The 24,023-nt window shown below is 33.4% G+C and overlaps 5 protein-coding genes across 11 annotated transcripts in view; 2 read left to right on the forward strand and 3 right to left on the reverse strand.

Annotated features, from left to right (window-relative positions):
* The first annotated feature begins 2,815 nt into the window (after positions 1 to 2,815).
* Positions 2,816 to 3,489, forward strand: LOC111241900. Its single transcript, XM_022782634.1, has 3 exons — positions 2,816 to 3,017; positions 3,212 to 3,307; positions 3,382 to 3,489. Exons 1-3 carry the CDS (start codon positions 2,919 to 2,921, stop codon positions 3,487 to 3,489), a joined length of 303 nt encoding a protein of 100 aa, XP_022638355.1. The 5' UTR covers positions 2,816 to 2,918.
* A 1,427-nt stretch (positions 3,490 to 4,916) lies between these two features.
* LOC106764693 (phosphoglycerate mutase-like protein 4) lies at positions 4,917 to 6,992 on the reverse strand. Its single transcript, XM_014649033.2, has 6 exons — positions 6,867 to 6,992; positions 6,716 to 6,796; positions 6,444 to 6,572; positions 6,188 to 6,250; positions 5,817 to 5,944; positions 4,917 to 5,393 (listed from the first exon to the last, which is right to left on the reverse strand). Exons 1-6 carry the CDS (start codon positions 6,948 to 6,950, stop codon positions 5,201 to 5,203), a joined length of 678 nt encoding a protein of 225 aa, XP_014504519.1. The 5' UTR covers positions 6,951 to 6,992; the 3' UTR covers positions 4,917 to 5,200.
* On the forward strand, positions 6,934 to 8,687 carry LOC106764692 (isocitrate dehydrogenase [NAD] regulatory subunit 1, mitochondrial-like). The gene is made up of 4 exons (XM_014649032.2): positions 6,934 to 7,632; positions 7,720 to 7,959; positions 8,088 to 8,166; positions 8,276 to 8,687. Exons 1-4 carry the CDS (start codon positions 7,126 to 7,128, stop codon positions 8,548 to 8,550), a joined length of 1,101 nt encoding a protein of 366 aa, XP_014504518.1. The 5' UTR covers positions 6,934 to 7,125; the 3' UTR covers positions 8,551 to 8,687.
* Positions 8,688 to 9,001: 314 nt separating this feature from the next.
* On the reverse strand, positions 9,002 to 16,499 carry LOC106764691 (protein DETOXIFICATION 45, chloroplastic). Of its 7 annotated transcripts, none has more exons than XM_014649029.2 (16): positions 16,311 to 16,499; positions 15,923 to 16,210; positions 15,713 to 15,855; positions 15,483 to 15,629; positions 15,216 to 15,391; positions 14,906 to 15,041; positions 13,975 to 14,071; positions 13,790 to 13,890; positions 12,718 to 12,881; positions 12,030 to 12,101; positions 11,761 to 11,877; positions 11,572 to 11,667; positions 11,361 to 11,482; positions 10,828 to 10,887; positions 9,584 to 9,721; positions 9,002 to 9,406 (listed from the first exon to the last, which is right to left on the reverse strand). In XM_014649029.2, exons 2-14 carry the CDS (start codon positions 16,180 to 16,182, stop codon positions 10,830 to 10,832), a joined length of 1,689 nt encoding a protein of 562 aa, XP_014504515.1. In that variant the 5' UTR covers positions 16,183 to 16,210; positions 16,311 to 16,499; the 3' UTR covers positions 9,002 to 9,406; positions 9,584 to 9,721; positions 10,828 to 10,829. The 7 variants fall into 7 exon arrangements, with proteins under 7 accessions (XP_014504515.1, XP_014504512.1, XP_014504513.1 ...); XM_014649026.2 differs by having other exon boundaries at positions 15,923 to 16,200; positions 16,295 to 16,499; XM_014649027.2 differs by having other exon boundaries at positions 15,923 to 16,206; positions 16,311 to 16,498.
* Positions 16,500 to 19,877: 3,378 nt separating this feature from the next.
* Positions 19,878 to 24,023, reverse strand: part of LOC106764342 (adenylosuccinate lyase-like) — a 5,204-nt gene continuing 1,058 nt past the window's right edge. Inside the window, exons 2-9 of the mRNA XM_014648628.2 lie at positions 23,348 to 23,563; positions 23,080 to 23,262; positions 22,613 to 22,834; positions 22,186 to 22,302; positions 21,948 to 22,091; positions 21,504 to 21,605; positions 21,194 to 21,262; positions 19,878 to 20,179 (exon numbers count right to left, since the gene is read on the reverse strand). Coding sequence (XP_014504114.1) covers positions 19,946 to 20,179; positions 21,194 to 21,262; positions 21,504 to 21,605; positions 21,948 to 22,091; positions 22,186 to 22,302; positions 22,613 to 22,834; positions 23,080 to 23,262; positions 23,348 to 23,563 — 1,287 coding nt within the window. The 3' untranslated portion in view covers positions 19,878 to 19,945. The remainder of the gene's footprint in view (positions 20,180 to 21,193; positions 21,263 to 21,503; positions 21,606 to 21,947; positions 22,092 to 22,185; positions 22,303 to 22,612; positions 22,835 to 23,079; positions 23,263 to 23,347; positions 23,564 to 24,023) is intronic.

The following is a 24,023-nucleotide window of genomic DNA, read 5'->3' on the forward strand; positions in this document are numbered from 1 at the left end:
TTGAGTTTATTGTTACAATTTTTAAGTTTTTGTAGTTTCATTTCTCTCATTTGGTAATTTTTATTTTATAATGCTTAGTAAGTTTTACTTAATTGGTGATCCTTTGGATACAACTGGGATTGTTGAACTTGGTGGTGCTTCTGCTCAGGTAGAACTTCATGGTTTCTGATTATTTGATATTCCAAAATCTTATTTTTAGGATCCAAATTATTTTTACAGTTAAATTTAGATAATTTGACTGCAATTGCTTGGTGAGTTTTAAAGCCAAAATATTAGAAAGAAAGCTCCACCTTTCTGGTTAGGCTCATACATACTGTTGGAAATATGATGAATGGATTTGTATTTTACTTTAGGTGACCTTTGTATCAAGAGAACCGGTGCTCCCTTCTTTCTCAAGAACTGTTAAATTTGGGAACATTACTTACAAGCTTTACAGCCGCAGCTTTCTTCATTTTGGCCTGGTGACTGTTTTATCTCTCTGTCATGTTCTAAAGTCATGATAGCATGTGTATATCTGTCAATATTCTGCATTCTAAATCACTCATAATTTTACACGAACAAAAATGGTAAGCTCAAATTTTGGTTCTATTGCTTGACATTTCAATTAGTCCCTAAATGGAAAAGTCTACATTTCAATGAAACGATTTGTACTGTTTGAAAAATCCTGCTTTGAATAATGTTTTGATCATTCAAATNTTTGACAAGACAGCAATTTTCNAAGTATGATAATGATAGGGACTGATTACTGACATATTTTCACGTAGGGGACAGGTAATAAAATGGTAATTTTGTTTGGACCAAACTTTATTTCCTTAATGATTTTTATTGGTCCCTTTTAATTGAATGCGATTTTCTTTGCAGTCACATGGCTAATAATGTGTTCTATTTCTATGCACTTGGAATGATATACTAGCCAAATTCCAAGTGTATCAGATTTGGACTATGTCAGTTCTGCTACCAGCATTTTTAAGCAACTATACTAGTCAAATCTTGCAATCAAAACTAATTCAACTTGAACACAATTAAACTGAACTTAATACAGTCAAAGAAATTTGCTCCAAGTGGCAGAAAGTAATTTGGATGATTGGCAATGATCTAAATGCTCAATCAAAATAACACATAGGCTAGACCAACTAGGAAAATTCTGCAGATCGGTTTACTGCAGCTATCAATGCAACTTTTAGCTTTTCTAACATATGACCATTGCAAATGCATCAGCATTATATTGCTTTACTGATATATTTTTTTAGAAAGCTTTACAAACACAAGTAAGACTTATTTTTATTTTTATAGCTTTTACGATATGTATTTATTTCCTTGTAAACATTTATACATTTTCTTATTTTCATTTATATGAATTTTTATAGGAAAAATTAAGTACAATTTCCTCTTTTATATTATAATAGTTTTTGATTGAGCTGAGGGGAATGTAGTAATTTACTCACTTGATTCAGGTTCAATTCGTAACAATTTTAAAAAACCAAATAAAAAAACTGTGCAGAAAACAAAAATTAAGTCCTCCAAACATTAAGGGAATAAGGGATTGGGATAACAGATCTGTGATAAACATTAAGTCCTCCAAACCCTCCAGCTGCTTTATGCAGTTGAGTTGATGGAAAGTATGTGTATGTGCCAATCTGATCCTTGGTCTGAAACTTGTATGTGTAATTTGAGTTTGGAGGAATGGGGCAGTTGGTTCCCAAAACACCATCTTGCCATGAATTTTTCCTTTGTTTTATACCATTCCTGTCGTATGACAACAATGTTTAACCATGTTAGTTATAGTTCTAAAAATCTTAAGATATACTGTTAACACACAGAATATCATCAAAATTAGGAGAACGTGACTTTCACAAAGTTTAGAAAGCTATTGCTGCAAAAAAGTTGAAGCTTTACAGCCATATTTGTGGAACCTAAACAGTAAATGCTCTGCATAACATAACACAAAGGACACCATTCATGTCCAAGTCCGTTCATCCAAAATATTGAAATATATATTAACAAGATCCATCATAATTAACCAGCGAGAGACCACAGATTACCTCAGGTTCGAGAGAACAAGTAAAGAAACCACAGAAAGAAAAGAAAGGACCAAAAAGCTTCAAATATGAGTCAAGCAAATGGAGCATAGAAGCATACCAAGTGAGTAAAAATGGCTCGTCCAGCTTGTTGATAAGGTTGAGAATAACATTGTCATTAGTTATCAAGTCAAGTCTAGGCCTTACCAATCGATATATTTATGGGAAGTTAAGTCACAAGAATCCTTGTGAGACATATCAGTTCCTTGACGAGGAAACGTGGCAGGCTTTTCGGGACAAACGATTAGAACATGCCTTTCAGGTAAATTTAATGTTTTATTTATTATTTGATATTCATTTTTTCTGTTTCATAATTTGTTATTAATTGTTTATGTCACATGTTTGAAATAGGAAAAGAGAAAAGTTGCACAAGACCTTCAAAAAAATAATGTCCACCCACACAGATTGTCTCGTGGGGGATATGATAGGTTAGAGGAGATTATGATCCGTGAGGCCTCTTCCTTAGCTACCGATGATCAGTCAGATTTGAGTTTGATTTCTCCACCTCCACGTCATGAGAAATGGAAGCGAGCTCGCACTAAGCCATCAGGAGAATACACATCTGAAGAAACTCGACTTATAGCAGAGAAGATTGTTAGAAATTCATGCGAAGCCTAATTTTAATTTTAATGTCTTCAAATATATTTTTTGGCATGTATTCTATAATAATAGACGGATTAATTATTGGCAATTGCTAATTATTGTTCCTGATCATTCTATTGTAGTTCTCTTGTGTTCCTTGCATAAGAAAGCTAACACATTGTCCATCAAAAATATATTACAGGCGTAAGTTTTCCGTTCTATTTTGATTCCTTCCTATATTATTATTATTATGATGTAATGGATGTCTACCTTTTGTATAGGTCTTTGGAAGCTCATTCAAGGNTGCGGGGTATTCCATGTGTTTCTAGGAAGAAGATGCAAATAATCACACCTAATGTAAGAGAAGTTGACCTTTGTTTTGTGTTTTGTGATTGCTATTTTAATGAGGAATTGGCTGTGTTGTTGGTTTTGGGAAATTTGGTTAAGCAAAATTGATCAAAGATACATAGTGCAAAGGCTAGCTAGAGTATAATATGATATTTTGTGTCCTTGGTTTCAATGAGTCATGATTATTTGTATTTAATTTGCAGTGTCGACGTCAGTTGGGCAGCTATGAGTGTGCGTATTATGTAATGAAACACATGCATACCATTATTTCTACAAACATGACTGAATCATGGAATCAGGTATTAAAAAACTAACTAAATACTTATTTAACTATTCATTACAATATTGTTTAACTTTATTCTTTTATTTGTAGATCTTTAATGATTCATCTCCAATGGAAACTGCAGACATTGAAGACATTAGAAGGAATTGGGCTTCTTTTCTTTTAAGCATTAGTAGAAACTTAGCTACACTTCAATAGTATATGACATTAATGTAATATTTGAATTGAATATATAGTTTCATATGTATAAATATTATTAGACAATTTAATGTTTAAAATGAAATTTGTTTTGTTAGTTCCATTCATTTGTTATTTGAAATTATATTGATTATAAATTGATTGGATGAGATTATAGTACAGGAATATAATTATAATTTCATTGGATGTCAATTGTAATAATCAATTTTTTTTAAAAAAAAACATATATTATGACGTACTAAATAATTTACGTCATAATATGTTAGTTTCTAAAAACCATATATTATAAGGTATCAATAAAGCTACGTCATAATAACTTTCGCGCATATTATGACGGATTTCAGAAACTACGTCATAATATGTTAGTTTCTGAAAACCATATATTATAACGTATCACTAAATCTACGTCATAATAACTTTCGCGCATATTATGACGGATTTCAGAAACTACGTCATAATATGTTCAAGCTATTATGACGTAAATTTTCGCTACGTCATAAAATGTGCAGACTTATTATGACGCCCAGAACTATGTCTCCAGAAATTACGTCATAATAGGTCAATTTTGTATGTCATAAAAAGTCATTTTTTCATTAGTGATGCTTCTCAAATGGATCAATGCAATNACCTGATATCGTCTATTTTATTGAGTTTATTGTTACAATTTTTAAGTTTTTGTAGTTTCATTTCTCTCATTTGGTAATTTTTATTTTATAATGCTTAGTAAGTTTTACTTAATTGTAAGGTGTTTCAGAAAAATTACATTAAGCAAGTTCTTTTAACATTCTTCTTATTTCAATTATGATATTTATAGTATTAAATTTAAAAATTATAATGACTTCTTGACTTAATAATTTTCTGAGTCTAATTTGAGTAAATCTCGTATGTTTGTTTAAAGCCTATAAAGAAGTTTAGAATTGATATTATACCACAATCCCTTCGTTTATGATTTGGGACAGGGATATTGTGTAAGTTTATAACAAATGTCCTAGCGCAACAATCGATTGATGGAGCTCAATGAATATTCAATTCACCTTTGATTTTGAAGGTCATCACGAAGAGGAGATTTTATTGTGTATACAATACTTCTTTTCTTAAGTGAGGATATACAATAGATAAAAATATAAAATACTCTTAGAATAAGGATTATATATAGATAATAAAACATCTATATATCTCAGTTTATCGCGTCTTCAAGAATGGTGTGTTTGTATCATTTCATTATAAAATATTTAAACAATCAAATGATATTTTATTTTATTATATTCCATTATGATCCAATTCATACCATTTCCCTTTTTTCCCATCAATCGAAACTAATTTTTAAGAATACCAATCCAAACTAAGTGTCTTTAGGCATGTCAAATGAAAAATTACTCTTTTACTGGGAAGAGTTATGCGCTAAGGAAAAAATTACACACTTTACATTCATAGACATATTATTTTTCACTCTCCAATTGCTAAATGTTCAGAAGCATGGACTTAGTGACATGTTCAGCCGTGAGTCCTTGTTTGAAATTCACATCAGATATCATGTTATTTCTGATTGAAATTATTTGCTGAATAATCAATAAAGTAATAAATGACAGGCACAAAAACGGATTCAGATCCCTGTTCCTAAAATATTACAGGAGAGCTGTTTGTATTTTGAAACGAATTCATAAAGGGATCTCACATGACTCTTTTTTGTAACCATCATAGACCTAAAATCTCAAATGAGTACCCTGAGCTCTCCGGTTTGCAGCGCATATTTGCGGTGCTGGGACAGGACGGGTGCCACCTGAACTTCCTTTAATATTGATGCTAGGTCATTATAGGTGGGTTCCTTATGTTCATTAGCTGCATGCATAATTGCTTGCAATATTTGCAAGGGATCTCCATGGCTGACTACCAATATTGCACATCTGCAAGATGCAGACAGAATTACATTAGCAATGAATAAAAACACCAAAATATACTTAAGGAAATAAGAATATCTCCCTTTTGTTTAAGGACAAGAATAATATTTTGTATACCACAGATGAAAGAACTATGTACCTGCTTGTTTTGACATTAGAATATCAGTTTTCACACTTTCTAATGTCTTGTACACGTTTCAATATAAAGATTCAAAATTAAATCTACCAAAATCAGTTCACTTAACTTCAAAACAGAAGAGCAATGTGTCAGATCAAATTCCATTACAGAAATTAAGTTTTCTAATTTCTGAATGCAGCTTATTTTAAAGTAGTATTTTGGCAGCTTGAAAAAACTGCAGGTCTCCAATAGATTCCTCGCACACATTCACACTAAAAAAAAATCGTGTTACATAAGAAAGACATCACCACCCTTCAAATTCTGATTCAATAGTGGCCATAGCACTTGCCAGTCGACCCGCAACATCCTTGACACTTTCTCCTCCTCCTGGCCCAACAACAAGTGGATCTTTTCCATCAATATCCCAAATTTCTTCGTACTGTTAATGAATGGAAAGGAGAAACCAATGAGTTGGAAACTAAAGGGTTTGACAGTACTTATATGCGCCAGAACCTTTAAATGGTGGCAACGATATGCTTAATCAGAACAAGATTAATGCTCCAAAGATAGAAGATCTCTATAACCAAAAATGGATAGCAATTTTATTTTATGTTTTGATATAAATTAAGGCGAACTGAAAAACAGAAGGAAGCTGAAGAAACTGGCGTTGAGCATGGCTTACTTTATCATGCGATAAGAGTTCATATGAGGGACCAAAATAGCGTTCACGAAGATCTTCCATCACCTGCTTAGTAAAAGAGACTCAATTGACGAGGCAAAATAATAGATGAATAGGAAAAGAGGTACAGATATTAAGAGATGAATAAGAATAAATGAAATTTGAAGGATGGGAAATTAGTGGATGAATGAAAAGGGAAGTGCAGAATGTGGATTGACGAAATTGTTGCAGTTGTGGTGGTTGAGTTGTTCTAGTTCACCTTACACTGGGGACCATCAAAAGGAAGATTGAGGAAGGAAGCAACAAGATTAGCGGTGTGTATTGTTCTTGAAAATGGAGAATAGCAAATGCGAACATCAGCAAGCGGTATATTTTTGGCCTCTAGTTCCTGTGAAGAGTTGAGGTTAGAGCATATACAGAAAACGGCAAAGATAATAATTGGCATGAAATTCCAGACCAGAGAGAGTGAAAGAGTGGAATGAGGTTGGAAGATTTAGGATTGGGAGAAAAAAATAAGGGAATGAGAGATACCTTTTGGAACAATTGTGCAGCTAGTTGTGCCTGGTGAACACCGTCGGGGGCCAATTGGAATTCGGGGCGAGTACCATTTTCCTGAGATTGAATGAAAGATCAGCAACTAAGAAAGCAATGGAAAGGAGGATTTAAAAGGAATGGAGAAAACCATGGAGGAAACGATGATGCCTCGCTCGTTGGGAATGCTCTTGCCATGCCTCAGAATCCAGTACCTGTTCTTTGCAATTGACATTTTGATATTCTTTCCCTAATTGTAATCCTTTTTTACTTTCAGAATAAATAAGGTAATAATAAACCATACTTCCCCTTTATTTATTTAGCTCGGGGGCATGAGTGGAAATTGCAAAGAGGACTTTTCGTTTTGATTGTTGTTAGAGAGAGAGAGTGAGATCGAAGAGGAGAGAGAGATGGGGGTGAGAGGTAAGGTGAGAATGTCAGTATCAGTGATGAAGGCGGCGATGAAGGAAATGAGACGGAGCGTGACGTACATGCCTCGACCGGGGGACGGAGCGCCGCGGGGGGTGACACTGATACCGGGGGACGGAATTGGGCCTCTGGTGACGAACGCGGTGGAGCAGGTGATGGAGGCCATGCACGCCCCTCTTTACTTTGAGAAGTACGAGGTGCACGGGGACATGAGGCGTGTGCCGGAGGAGGTTCTGGATTCGATTCGGAAGAACAAGGTTTGCTTGAAGGGTGGTTTGAGGACTCCGGTGGGTGGAGGAGTAAGCTCCCTCAACGTTCAGCTCAGAAAGGACCTCGATCTCTACGCTTCCCTCGTCAATTGCTTCAACCTCCCCGGCTTGCCCACCCGCCACGACAACGTCGACATCGTTGTCATTCGTGAGAACACAGAGGGCGAGTATTCAGGTCTCGAGCACGAGGTCGTTCCCGGCGTTGTCGAGAGCCTCAAGGTCAAACTTCTCTCTCCACTCTTTCAATTTACCATTATCTATCATCCACATTCTAATTCTAACCCTCACTCTCACTAAATCATTCAGGTTATGTCCAAGTTCTGTTCCGAACGTATTGCAAAATATGCCTTCGAGTATGCATACCTTAACAACAGGAAGAAAGTCACCGCCGTCCATAAAGCCAACATCATGAAACTCGCTGATGGTCTCTTCCTAGAATCTTGCCGACAAGTTGCAACCAAATATCCTGGTATCAAGTACAACGAGATTATTGTCGATAACTGTTGTATGCAACTTGTCTCCAAACCCGAGCAATTCGATGTTATGGTTAGTTAATTCGTTCATGCTATTCTCCCAGTCAATAATTTTCATAAGAAAGTCTCGTAGTTTCTAATGCTTAAGAGCTAGTTTTACCCATTCTAAATCTCCTGTACCCGTGTGATTCATTATCTTAGGTCACTCCTAATCTGTATGGAAATCTAGTGGCTAATACGGCAGCTGGAATTGCTGGAGGCACTGGTGTAATGCCTGGAGGTAATTGAATACTGTCAATGACCGTTAATATTAATATGGTTAAGAGCCAGAAGAAGCAAGAAATGAATGAATGGATGATTTATAGATAATTGATGTGACTGCACTGCAGGAAACGTTGGGGCAGATCATGCTGTGTTTGAGCAAGGTGCTTCGGCTGGAAATGTTGGAAAGGAAAATCAGGTGGAGCAGAAGAAGGCAAATCCTGTTGCGCTGCTTCTCTCCTCAGCCATGATGCTGAGGCATCTTCAGTTTCCTTCATTTGCTGACAGACTCGAGACTGCTGTGAAGCGTGTGATTTCGGAGGGTAAGTACATGACTAAAGATCTTGGTGGAGACAGCACTACACAGCAGGTTGTTGATGCTGTCATTGCCAACCTCGACTAGACCATACCCCAATCCTTCACTTACATTCCTTCCCCATATATAACATTTTACTTCCTATCTAAATTCACTTTCGGTATGCTGGAAATCATTTCAGCCAGTTTGTGTAATAAGAGTTAAATTTCTCTTTCTATTTTTCACCATGCTTGAGGTTTCACTTACTTCCCCCACCCTGTATTACACCAAGAATAATTTTATGCGAACTTGCCGTGTGATATTGTTTGCTAAACAAAAGATGCGCATTTTTTGTATTTCGAGACTAGATTCGACCCTTGAAAGAACCTTGGATTAACATTCGGTGAATAATCAATAGTACACTTAAGAATCGCATTTGAATTTGACTGCCAAGCGACAAGTCTCAAAAGTTTCATGACTGGGCCAACTATGCTTACAATGAAATAAGAACAGATGCTATTAGATGTAAAAATTATGCAGTTTCGTTTGACACACTCCATGGTTGAACGCAGCTGAAGCAAACCTTAGTGATTGGTGTAGAACGTGGATTCTAATTGGAAACAAGCACGGCTAAAGTCGTGTCTGTAACCGGCATATCTGCTTGTCTATACAACATTTGACAAAAACAAAGCATTACCTTGTGTGCGTTTTGGGTTTGGCATTGGAAAATACCTAACTGAACCATTTTCCTTTACACGGTAAACAATGACTGAAAAATGTGCTTAACAGATAGTTTTCATGTATACATATTTATGACTAATTTCATAGCGATAACCTAGGAAATGCTTCTAAAATTGCCTATCTCTACACGGGAACAACGGAAAACACCAAGTCACTGACGGAAAAATTAGTCTTCGAATGTCATTTCCAGCGTTTCATCCACATCCTCCATTTATGAGACCGCCTGCAAATATGAGTTACAAAATATATCAAGATAAAGTAGAATGAATATCTATCCAGAATGTTAAGATAAAAATATCACAAAATACTAATTTAAAAATAAAAATTATAAATTACAGTTTGTTTTCCTCAATATCTGAGTAAAGCTATGAGGTAAGTCGTAGTTCACCAATAAACTCACAAAGATGCAAAATGTAACGCTTCATAAATGGGCATACTGCCAGGATCATGCTGTCTAATATTATCTTTCGCTCTTTCCGGTGACATTATGAAACGGAACAATAGGCTATATCGACATCCTCGTACACTTTGCAATTTACTGTCAAAATCATTTTCAATCAGATCAAAAGTCATCTTGAAACATTTAAAATAGAGAGAAATAAATAGAGTAGAAAATAAATATGAGAAAGGAATGAAAAGAGAAGTTATGTAGTTGAAAAAAAGTGAAAAGGGAGATTTTTCAATTTATAGTTGATAAAAAAGCAAAAGTTTAAAAATAGATTCACAATCAATTATGGTCTATAAAAACACTACTGACTGTAAATTAAGCAACACAAGCAATCATGTGTAATAGATGTTCTTCTCTCTGGCAAAGTTTATAGTTTTTTATTTTGTGTTTTCAGCGACTTTAACTCATTAGTCCTATCTTCCTTCCACCCATTCCCCTTCCACCGTACCAAATGGAGCCTAGGGATCATAGAACGTAAGGCCTTATCCCATTAGTTAGGGTCAGCTACATATATTAAACAAAGTTAATGTACTCAAGGATCTGGAGCAAGGTTTTTTTTAATGGTTTCAGCAAGTGTCTTACTTCATATGCCTCAAATGAACTAGGTTCTATGCGATTCACATGATCAAACAACCATATTTATGTTTCTATCATCTCTTCAGGTGCTACTCCTACTTTCTCTTGAATAAGAATTCCTGATATTATGCTTTCTAGTATAGCCTACTACTCCACCACAACATTAGTTCTTGTTGGTCCATCACTGGGCACCATTGGTCTTAAAATCCCCAGATTCCACCATCAAAACATTATAGCAAATCAAGCCTATTGCCTAAAACACTTCTATTTCAACCGACCATCTTAAACCCTGTGTATACCTTTCAACCTCTGCAACTTTTCATAACTTTGAAAGCTAGATCCAATAATATTGAACCACACAACTTATGGAATGATGAAGTCCTTAACTTACATCCCGAAAACAATACTAGCTTGCTCACACTTTGTTGTACTAGCTTTTAATACACTCCGTCAAGGAAATTTTGTTCTAGAGATAAACCAAACCAAGGACAAAAAGGTAAGGATAAAAACAATATTATTTCAATAATTCCAGAGAAAATAAACCCCTGCAATGATTTTAACCATATTTTACTCGATCAAAAAGAAAAGACATGTTATAAATTGTAGAAATATACACTGACCTCTATACTATTTGTAAATCCCTGTGTAGAAACCACCAAGGACCATTCTTTGAGAGACATCTGAAAATGTACAAAAAGCACAAAGGATTCAACCAAAAAGGAAAAAAAGAACTGAAAGCACAACCACACAATTAATACACTCAATTACTATATTTCTTACTATCAGCAAATACTTGAAGATATGATCAGCAATGTAAGAATGTGAACTTCAGGTACTGATTTTCAAACAGCATTTTAACTAATGATATTGAAGCCATGGCCCTTATACAGGATTCCACAGTGAAATTAAAATAGCATAGTAAGCTCAATCATGCATACTTCTTTCACTTATATACCATTAATTAGATCAATGGTTGTTATCCCAACATTTATCGGAAAATATTATAATCAATGAATGACAAATTGCATCGTGAAAATTAAAGTAGCCATCTAGACGTCTACAATCAGTCAGCAAACTATTTTTATTTTAACTAGACAGAAACAGTATACAGCATATTTTCCCAATATACACATAAATTAATGTGCCATTTTACCTGACAGCGCCAGCTACTGAACGAAGAGCCATGAAGAGAACTAAACCTAGCCATACGCCCTGGAGGCCAAAAAGTGGAGGTGCGAACAACAAGAATGCAGAGGAGACTGCTCCCACAAACATCTACGACGCAATTAACAAAAAGGTTAACCTCGAGAAGCATATGTACCACGAAAGAAACATCATAACAAATTCAGAAAAGTACACCTTACCATGGAGAAAGCAGCATATCGGAAATCAGAAACACCATAATGGAGACCGTCAAAAATATATGCCAGTGCATTAAATGGTTGAGAAACACTGACAAACTAGCAACAATCATAGATAAAAGAGGAATTACGAGGCAGATACAGACAAATGCAAACAAATACTGATAAATCAATCATCAGCAACACACTTACCAACACTAATGATCTCACCACCTGCAAGACTTCAGAATCCTGAGTAAAAATGGTAGCTAGAGATCCAAACGATGCACCCAGAATTGCAGTCAAGCAAATACCCATTACCAGTCCAATCTGGAAATTCATAACAGGTTCTCAAATAATTCATAAAATCTCCTTGTATGACATAGTTAAACAACTATAGCTTAACATAAAATCTGAAAATAACTAATGAATGAAAGGCATCAAAGACTCAAAATTCAATGGATAAAAAAATCAGGATTTACCCTTAATACAAAACTAGTAATCTCCTTCACAACTTTGTATTCATGTCTGGATACAGAACTTGCAATAAGGGCCTACAAATAATAATACAAAATATAGATGTATAAGAAAAAGGGTATGTACAACAAAAAGACAGTATTAAAACTGAAATAATTGAATACTTTAAAATGTAAAAAAGTGTCAAAGTCAAACAAACTGAAAACTTCCCCCAAAAAGTTCAGCAAAGCCTGTCTAATTAGCACTCCATTTGGTTGAGAGGATAGTAATAACATTGGGTGCTTGGCCAGATAAGAAAAGAAAAGAAATAATTTAAAGAAATGTTAATACCCACTGTACTTTGTGGTACTTATTTCTAATCTATCTATCTCTTCTCATCAACCAAACACCTTTAATTTTCATTTTATTTCTCACCGATTTCCACTCTAGCAACTTATTTTTATCCAACATATTCTTTCCTCTCTCTATAAACAAAGGGCCAACAAAGGGCCAGACTAATGACTAATGCAGAATTATGTTGGCTTCATTTTTTTCATTATAATCTAGCTTTGTTGGCTTAACTTGATTCATTCCAAGACAGCATAGTATTATTACTAGATCAAAAGAAATTCAAGAAGTCGTACTACAAGGAGGAAAATGTTAAAATGATAAAATTACAAGAAAAAACCCCCTAGGTTTCAATAATTCATTTACCTGACCAGATGCAGCCAAGGCATCTGTAAGAAGGGAAACAGCCAACCACACTTGCATACATATCTGATGTGCAGCCATAGCTACTGGACCATGTCGAGCAGCCATTGATGTCCCCAATGTAATGGTTGAAAGAACAGCAAGTGTTCTTCCAAGAAGGTAACCACCTGTGGCAGCCCAAAGATCAAAACTAAAACAACTAAATTAACCTAACAGAAAGCTAAGTAATATACAGGGTAAAACACAAAACAAGAAATGCGCCCATGTGATCATAGTTATAAAACATCATAAATTAATAATCTCGTTAAAAAAATATTTCTTCTGATCCCAACTTGGGCCAGTTTATAGAGTCAGTAATTTTGATAAATTAATTGCACAACACTTTTTGGTAAGAGTCTTATATAAGTTTTTGTCAATAACATAAACTCAATCTCTAAAATTAAAAATATAAAATATAAAATATAACAAGGACAATTTAGTAAATTAGGATTCTGCTGTTTTTCTTTTTCTAGAAATTTAAAGCCAGGGGAATTTCATCTTTAATTTTTTTTTATTGAATATGAAAGCTCTGGTATTATGTTTTTGAATTGCAGCGGAAGATTGTAAAGTGTTATTGCTACTATGAGTGTTTCTCTTTGTGTCATTGGTTCCAAAGAGGTACTCCTCATTGTTAGCGTTTATATGTTATGATGAGTAACTAATCTTAACCATTACATTTCAAGAAAATGAATGGTGAAGATGAGTAACTTTCTTAGAGTTACTATTAGAATAATTTGATCGCTCCTACATAGATGGATAGATCGCCAGAGATGGAGAGAGGGTGAATAACAGCCATTTAGAAATATGCAATTGATTAATTTAAATACAAAACCAAAAAAATTGGAGGTGAGATCTTTTTCTTGGAAAGTGATTTGGAACAGTGTTTGAGATTGCATTTAGTGTCTGGTTGCTATCTTACCTATTTCTACAAGGAAGACAATCATTTTAAGAGGAAGGTGAAACACATTTTTTCATCTCAGGGTTTAGTAACACGTAATAATAGAAGCATACCAGCAAGAAAGAGACAAATCCTCACCAGATTTAATATAACTGCCAAATTGCAGGTTTCCCATCCTTGGAGGCAGTAACTCGGCTCGTTTATTCAGACACCAGATCATCAGAATGGTCCCAATATATCTGCAGTATTAAAACTCAATGTAATCTGGAATAAATCCTTTCAAGAAATAGAAGGAGAAAAGAACGCCTTTGAAAAGGAATTACTGAGAAATAACAGTGGAAATGGCTGCACCAGTTACACCCAACCGAAAGTAATACATGAGTAAAGGAAATAAGAAGACAGATGAAAAGTTGCCAATGCCTGCAATTTCATAGAGAAATTAATACAAACTTACATTCAACAATATAATCAAAGATATTTTAAATTCTGAAAGAAATAAAACAACAAGAACACTTAATTTATCAAAATCTAAAATTAATTTTCGAGGTTAGATAACAGTCATATTTTTTATCATTAATTAGAGTTGCATGGACCCTGATAAATGTCAGGGAATTACCATAAAGAAAAACAGCAAGAGCAATATCCAGTTTAAAAGCTGTGAGCATAATTTTCTGTTAGCATCAAAGGGTGAACTTAATGCATTACTTTAAATAGAGTTTCTGTAACTGTAATTCAATTGTACGTAGTGTTGGCATCTTGACAAATTATGGTTCCAATCATTTACAAACAATTCACTCTTTAGCTGACAACTTTCCCAATAGATTATCATTAACCTATCATATAATAGAAAAGATCTTTTTCCTGTCCCTCTTTAAAACCACATGCAAGGCATTTGCAGTAAGGCCACAATTCTGACCGTAAGTACCTAGTTCATGAGAAAATTCAAATTAATTTCTCAAGAATCATGACCACGAGAAAGGACGTCAAAAGGCTAAAACCGTATAAATATTGAAGGAGATTATTAAGCAAGAAATGGACACAGTGATTGGGAAATTTAATTTCAGTAATTTATTTGAGGAAGTTAAAATAATAGTCATAATAATGTATTCATGTATTGCAAGTATAATATCATCCTTCAAAAAGTATCATAGTACATGCAAATAAATACAATAGACAGCAAAAAAAAATATATAAAAAAGGGTTTAAAAGGAGAAATTAACAAAGAAACACAAACTTAAAGTGTCAATCACTTGCCTAGACATATAACAGGAGTTTTCGTATCCTTAAAACCACGGAAAATGCCTTGAAGAGCCAAAGAAAGTACAACTGCAGGAGCACCAACAGCTCTTAAAGAGAGAAAGTGTCGTGCAGGAGCATAAGTTGGATTTTGCTGTTGAAATAATTAATTCAAAAAGGAGATTACAACTCACATGCTTTGACAAGATAGAAAAGTGATATTAAATAGACTTGTAATCAGCCCAACAAAAAGTATCCCACGTTTAACAGGGTACAGTAATTACATGCATAAGGTAGAGTGTGCGTTGAGGTGAAAACAAAAACATACCGTTGATACACCGATTAAATTTAGAAATGCTCCAGATCCCAGGGACAAAGCCAAAGCCTCAAAAATGCCAAGGCCGAGTGCTAAAAGCAAAGCAGTGGAGACAGAGGATAACTGTTTTCTCTGGGGAACTGTTTTGAAAGGTTTACCATTGCCAGTATTGTCTGTAGCACCCTGATCTGTTGTGCAAAGTCACGGCATTAAACAATGATGTGCATGAATGCAGTGAGAAAATCGAATGAAAATGCTGGAGAGGTAAAAAGAATCAACCTGAATCAGAATGCTGAGTAGAGGCAGCCTTGGCCATGTCCTCGGCAACAAAGGAAGTGGCAACGCTTAGAAGGGGAATGTTAAAAAGCTTAGAAATGATGTTAAAGATGGATACAGAAACGCCCGCAGAAGCCAATTCGACAGTGCCTGCGAAAGCAATGATAGATAAGACAGAAGGGGATGAAAACAAAAAAGTAGTAGAATAGAAATTGGGAGGGAAATGTTCGAACCGAGTCGACCAATGTAGGCGGTTTCCATCAACTGCGACAAGGGGTCAATCGCCTGACCGGCAAGGGCAGGCAGAGACAACAATAGAAGCTCTCGTTTGACATCCACATCCTGGAGTTTTTCATTTTGATCGAGCGGCAACTTACTGTGAAGGAATTGAAGATGTAATTGTGATGTTGCACACATTCATAGGAAAAGCAGAATGAACTTACACGGAGGGGTTCGGGTGAAGCTGATGATCCTCGTCGGCGTTTTGTTGGTGTTGTTGTTCGGAGGTGAGGTGGTTGGGAGGGAGGGAATAGGGCTTGGCACGAAGGGTTACGAGAGGCGATGAGAAGCTTTGCGCTTGGCGCAGAAAGCGAGGGCAATAACCGTAAAAGATAAGGTTGCGCTTGAATACGAAGGGTCTTCTTCTGGTAGAGCCGTGGTGTTGAGAGACAAAAGAAGAGGAAGTGAAATGGGTAGCTTCCATGGCCGTCACCGCCGGTAAATGCAACTACCTCAAAACAAGAAAAACCTCAGTTCAACACATCTCAATTAATTAATAGATAATAATTATAAAATATATAAAACTCCATGAAAACCTGCAACGCAACCCACAGAATGTATCGGTAACGCCGCCAGTTAACCTCTCTCTCTATCTCTCTATCTCTCTACCCCACCGCTGCAGTCTGCAGATAGCCTTTCCACTACAAAACAGTCACATACTCACATTCTCTCTGTTCACTTGTTTCTAGAATCCTCACAAACATTTTATACATTTTCACAGGTACACGCCAATTCCCAGCAATATATGTTCCAATCATCCCCTTTCTTCTTTGTTTCCGCAATTCGCGAATTTTATTTACTATAAAATTTCAAGTGTTAGACTCACTTTTTCCCAATTTTCTAAAATTAAGCAAATTTAGTTTACTATTAATATATTATTTATTATTATTATTATTTCTTTGTTTACAGAAAACATTATATGTTTATAAATGATAAAAATATCAGTGATTTGTTTATATATACGTGTGTGTGTGGTAAGCACTTATTAAACAAAAATTGATTCATAATCTTGTTTAAACAAAAATTACATTTTATAAATTAAAAGGGATGCGTGTATTTTTGTTTGAACAGTGATGAGAATATTTAGGAAGTTTGTGAAACTCTACAAATTTTAATAAAAGATATAAATATGGTTAAATATTTTAAATAAAAGATGAGATTATTTATGAGATATAATTTTTTAAAAAAATATTTTAAAAGAATTTTTAAGAAATAAAGTTTACTATTAGATAATAGTTAACATTATTCAATAATATTATATTGTTATAAATTTAAAAAAATATATATTAAGATATTATTAGATATAATTTGAAATTATTATAATAATAAAAATAACAATATATAGTATATTTCTTTAGAAATATTATATTTATAAATATAGAAGTATAAGGTTTAATCAGGATTTTTAATGGTTGAGTTTTTATGGAAAAAAATAAAGAAGTGAAAAATAAGAGATATTGGGAACTAGATATTATTGTTTTTTTTTTTGGCTGGTGTTGTAAGAATAGCTAATTTTGTTTATTTTCATATCTATGAAATCATAATAGGCTATGGTTAAATTTTTAATTATGTATGTAACAACTTGTTTTAAGTTAGATGTAATTGTTAGCCATGGTTTAAATTGAGAGATTATATAAAGTTTTGGATAATAAAGTACAATAGAATAGGGTTAAAACCATAAATATGCCATATATAAAACTATGGGTACTATTTTGTTTTTTTAGCTATCTCATTAAAATTGTGATTTTCGTTTTCTTAACCATTGCATTATTTTTAAATTTTGACATATTGTGTTTGACATATATAGATTTTGATTATTGGGATTGATGATTTGAATGTTTGTGGTTAGAGAATATTTATATTTTAGATTTCTCTTTCTTATTCAAATTTGATAACATTATTATTTGAGATATTGACTAGTTGGAAAATACTTATTAGTGGTTTTAGTTTGAATTTTGAAATAAAAGAATGTTTATTTGTCATTTGTAATTTAAATAGGTTACAAATGGTGGAATTTTTGAATGTGTAAGGTGTAAATTTAGGGTTTTTAGTAGGATGTGAAAATAAGTTGAACATATTCTATTTTAATATGAGAATGTTGTAAATGTTATTGGACTATTTTTATCATAGGTTGTTGAATTCTCTTTGTAAGAGATGACAAGATTAAGTTAAGTCAACTTTATTCGATTTATGGATAGATTTTTTTTAAGAAGTTTGATCATTATTTTGAGTAAGAATTAATTGATATTATGTGATGAAGTCATGATAATTAGTGTAAGTTTGATTATTGTAATGAGAGAGTGATTAAATTTGAAGAGTGAAATGAATTTTTTGAAGTTAGATTAAAGAAAATAAGTTAATGCCCACGTATACGTTAAGAAAACAAGGAGAAGGATAAGAACAGTTTTAATTTACTCGAATCTCTGAATTCGTAATTTAGGTTGGTTGATTAGTTACAGTGAGTGAGGCATCTAACAAACTTGGAATGCACGAAATCAAAATTCAAATTGTGATTTCTGATTTGGTGAGAGAGTGAAATTTTATTAGTTGGGATTTTGAAACTGTTTTTTTTTTTATTATAATATAATTTTTCTTTTATTTATTTTTATCATAAGAAGAACGAAGAGACTTGTGCTTAGACATGCATGTGTTTGTAAACTAATATTTTTAACGCGTAAATCATATTTTGATTAATAAAAGATAATCCATATTTAAACTCAGTTTTTAAAAAAAAAATTATATACTCCGTTTGTTGCCATACTTTCTCAGCAAGATGAAATAAAAAATGCATCATCTGGATCTAAACACCCTCATAATTTACTTAGCAGTAATTTATTTGATGATATTGCTGAAAAATCTCAAATTAAAAAATTGATGTTAAAATTCTTAGTAATTAATCTAAACTAAAAAATAGTTCAATATTAAAAACTATTTTTAGTTTAATATAGTTTCCTTGAAGTAGTTTAAAGTTAACTATAAACTTTTATAGTGTAGAATACTGTAGGGCAGGGGCAGTTTGCCCACCTCTAGATATAACAAAAAAACTTCAATTATTGAAAATTTACACTCTAACGACTTAAATGTAAATATCATAAATATAAAATATAATTCACTTGTAAATTATAACTGTATTTACCAAACAAAGAAAAAAAAAAACAATTTTAGACTTTAATGAAATTTTGAATATGATTGAAAAACAACACATGCATTACTCATCATATTGATGTACTATATTTTTATCTCTTGAAAAATGTATTTTACCTGTAAAGATTCATTAAAGTAACTATTATTGTGATAAAAATAATTTTGCAAGTAATAAATAATCTAAACAAATTTTATCATAAAATAAAAAATTAGAAGTGTATTTACTATTTTTTGAAAATTGAGTATTTAAATTGTGTATTCTCTTTAAAATGATATCAAAGTTATTAATAATTTATTGAGTTAATTGACATGTCAAATGATATTCCACGTTAAATATTAACATTAACGTAAGAAAAACATTAACGTAATTTTTAAAATATGCTTACCTTTCTCAGTTAAAATTATCAACCATTATTCTCCTTGATCTCTAAAATAACATGCTTTTAAGAATACAAATTAAGCACAACGAATTTGAATTAATGAGTTATAATAATGTTGAATATTTAAATTTTACAAAACTGTATAACCTAAACGTATAAGAAATTGCAGGATAAAATGCCTTGCACTGAAAAAAATTCCGATTAAATTCTTTAAAACCTAGGCTGTATTTAGTTCCAGAGAAAATGCAAGTAAAATACTTCAGATATTTACCCACGAGATTTCAAAAATTGCCATTATGGACTCCATACACAGCAGGAAATGGAGCAAGGAGCTGAATAAGTATGACTCAAATTTGGTGCATCTTTATGCTTTTCATCAGACCTATGTTATTATTCAGGTCTGACACTTCAAATTCCTACGGTACAAGTTCTAAATGTTACAAAATCCTTGATGGCATTCTATATCAGAATGTTTTAGTATATAAAAACATATAAATCATTTAAACAACTTGTAAAATTTAATTGAAAACCTTCATAATCCAAAAGTAAATTCAAACAACCAATTCAAAACAATTAAAAACATTAATCCATTAAACAAATGAAACATCTTATTTTAGAGTTCATATATCACTAATAATAACCATATTCGATCCATTCACTTGTTTACTTAATATTCGATCCATTCACAATGTTCACCACATTTTCTACTGTTCTGGTCAATTCATCAGCTGTTCCAACATAAGTATCAGGTGTTAACTTCAATAGATTCGTCTTTGCTTCTTCTGGAATATCCAAGCCTTCAATAAAGACTCTTATGCTCTCTTTGTTAACGGCTTTTCCTCTGGTTAGCTCTTTTAGCTTCTCATAAGGCTCGGGAATATCATACGTTCGCATGACCTGAATAAAATTTGCAAAATGATTATAGTGTACAAATTTTTAAGGGAATGATAACAAGCAATACGCGAAATCCTATTTTTTTAGAACGGGTTGAGGGCGTCGGTGTAGTTGATGTAAAAGAAGTGATTAATTGGGGTTTATCAGGACCGATGTTTCGGGCTTCCGGAATACAATGGGATCTACGTAAAGTGGATAATTATGTTACGAAAAATTTCATTGGGAAGTTCAATGGCAAAAAGAAGGAGATTCATTAGCTCGTTATTTANTTCGAATTGGTGAAATGATAGAATCCATAAAAATTATTCAACAGGCTTTGGAAGGACTTCCCGGCGGGCCATATGAAAATTTAGAAATCCACTGCTTTGATAGAGAAAAAGAGCCAGAATGGAATGAGTTTGAGTATCGATTTATTAGTAAAAAATCGTCCCCGAGTTTTGAATTGCCAAAATCAAAAGGATCGAGCACACATTCATCCAACACACAATTGTTAACAATTCATTTAAAACCAATGTTACAGTGGCTAGAGATGAAATAAACACGAAACCGTGTCTCGTGGATTCATTCAGATATGTTATCATCTGCAAATTGAGTATCATCTCTTTTTGAAGGAAAAACCTTCGGAGAACGGTTCTCTCTCTTTTGTTCTCTCTTTCCTTTTCTCTGTTTTCTGTTCAGAGTTACTAACAGATAACAGCAAATCTAAGACTGAGCGAGAACTGGCACATTGATCTTCTATAAGATTTTGTATTTCTTTAATTTTTATTTTTTTTTTTGCAAAAACATTTTAAGGATTGTATTTCTTTGACAGGTTTTGGCAACATTTAATTGTTTTAGATATAGATTGAGCACGCCTTTCTTCTCCCAAAGCACATTAACTAGAAAACTGTATTATCTTCAGAGAATGAAGTTCAAAGAATAATTTACTTCTTTTGTTCTACTTGAGCTGTATCAAGTAAATAATGAATAGAATTGTATATAAAGTAAAAAAGATTAAACTAAATAGTATATACTTACCGTCTGTATTGCTTCAGCAAGCAACTCCCAGCACTGGTTCAAGTCTTCACTCAAGCGAGCTTCATTAACCTAAATTGTCAATTAAAATGTTACAATAAACCTCAATGAAAATTCCAAAACCTGCTATCTTTTCTCTAGATTTAATAGAAAGTCTGAGAAACTTGCTACATAGTTATGAAAATAGTCGGTGACAGGAACTTTACGTGTTCATCCTTCTTATAGATGACAAGATACTATAGGGTGAATAACTAAAACATATCATCTAATAATGCTGCATTTCCAAAAGAAAAATGATAATTATGCTAAATACCTGAAGCTTCCCAATTCCTTGAAGTGTGCTTTTGTAGGCAAGAAGAGAATGACCGATACCTACAGACATGTTCCTAATGGCAGTTGAATCAGTCAAGTCCCTCTGCAGCAAAAGAAAAAAATAAATTACTATAGCAAAATAACAATTATTTCCAAGAGCTATCTCAATCAGACTGTAATGCCAAACTAATTTTTAAATTCTGAATAGTAAGATTTTGAGACAATGAAGAAATATACAAAATTGTAATGTTCAATAGATAAAGCAACTTAACAAGTCTGAAGTGATGGAAACAGAGATAGGATGATCAATAGGAAGATAAGTTCAATAGTTCTCCTTCAATTCATTGAAAATTGTAACAAAAAATTTCCAGAAGATATATTAGTAAAATCCTCTTGACATCATACTTTAGAATAATAAGAATTACAGAAAAAAAAACTATCTTACTTGCCAACGTGAAATCGGCAACTTCATGCTTAGATGAGACAGAACTGCATTAGCTACACCTAGATTACCTTCACTGTTCTCAAAATCAATTGGATTAACTTTGTGAGGCATAGTTGATGACCCAATTTCACCAGCCTTAGTAATCTGCATAAAGAAAATTCAAAAACGAAAAAAATAATCATTTTTGCTCTGAACTATAACACTACCCTAGTTATAGCAACTACATGAGAAACCTCACCTGCTTAAAGTAGCTCAAAGATATATAGCCCCATACATCTCTATCAAAGGCAATTAATATATTGTTGAACCGGATGAGCGAATGAAAAAGCTTTGCCATGTAGTCATGCGGTTCAATCTGTTAACAAAGAAGAGTAATATTATCAACACCATACATTAAGTTATCATTTCAAGGGATCTCATTGAATAATAATTTAACTCAGTTTTATTATGATGAGTACTCACGATGTTACTATAACAATAGAGCTAACCAAAACAAAACTGAGCGTCATTAACAATGCACGGAAATTTTCAAAACAATGTATACGGGGACATACAAATAGAGATAGCAGACGTCTAAAAGTTTTATATGGCTGTTGACAGCTACAAATTGCATAAACGTGGCAAACTTTAACAGGTAAAAAATTTAAAATAAGTTATAAACATACCTGAGTAACGTAAGGATTAAAACTTAATCCAAGAGAATGCACAAACTGTTCTGCAACCAGAGGCCAGTTAACATTGGGATATGCAACAATATGTGCGTTGTAATTTCCAACTGCACCAGCAAATTTCCCCAATATCTTAATATGAGACAGATCCTTCCTTTCCTCGCTTAATCTTACAGCAAAGTTAGCCAGTTCCTTGCCCAAAGTAGTTGGCGTAGCTGGCTGGTGAGTAGGCAGAGAAATTACAAAGTTCAATCATGACAGCTTAACAATGAAGAACTAACAACTGATAAGGTGAAAGAACTATAAACATTAATGAATTGCAGCAGGAGTTCAAAGCTAAAAAGCAATTTGGAATAGCCCAAGGAACTATCCAGTATCTTGCCATTTCAAAGTCAAATAAATCTTATGCTAAGAAAAAATCATCAATATTATTTGGAATAGCCCAAGTGCACAAATGAATATACCTGCCCATGAGTCCTAGAAAGCATTGGAACATGTGCATTATCTTTAGCCATGTCACACAAAGCTTTGATTATTTTATCCATGACAGGAAACATTACAGAATTCATTGTTTCCTTCAGCATCAAGCCATGTGCAAGATTATTTATATCCTCAGATGTGCATGCAAAGTGGAAAAACTCACGCACCTGCAAAAAGCTTTTAGAAATACAATTCATCAGAACTAACGCAGTGCATAGCCTAGCACAAAAAACACTCAAAGTGAACCTCAACCTTAGCGACTTCAGCATTGGATTGACATTTCTGTTTCAAGAAGTACTCCACCGCTTTGACATCATGATTTGTGACCCTCTCAATGTTTTTAACCTCCAAGGCATCGTCAAGACTAAAGTCATCAATCAGGCTTTGTAGGAAAGTCTTAGCACTCTCACTGAAACTGGGAACCTTGACAATTTCAGGAATCTCAGACAGCTGCAGCAACCATTTTATCTAAAAGGAAACAATAATAAAAAAAAATTAAAAAAAAATTGAATCAACATATCCAACAGAAAACAATAATACCCTGAATAAAAAGTTCAAAACAAAAAACACAAATCAAAAAGAAATTAGAGCTGTCAAAACGGGTAACCCGGCTCAACCCGGCCCGGCCCACCACGGGTTGGTCACTTAGTGAGTCAACCCAACCCGGCTCATTTATTAGCGAGTCAGAAAAACTTCAACCCGGCTCAACCCAGTTGGTGGGTAAACGGGTTGGCTTACTAGCTCATTTAATTACATTTTTTTTAAAATAAAAAAAAATACAAACTTTCTGTAATTTAAATTTAAACAATTTTCAGAAGCATACAAATAAGTTTCTTATATTTATCATTGTTCTTGTTGTAACCCTTGACCCTTGTTCTTGTTGTCTCCAAATTCACTAATAAAGATTTTTCTAATATCAGAACAATTC

This window comes from Vigna radiata, chromosome 6, assembly GCF_000741045.1.
Source record: "Vigna radiata var. radiata cultivar VC1973A chromosome 6, Vradiata_ver6, whole genome shotgun sequence".
Lineage (NCBI taxonomy): Eukaryota > Viridiplantae > Streptophyta > Magnoliopsida > Fabales > Fabaceae > Vigna > Vigna radiata.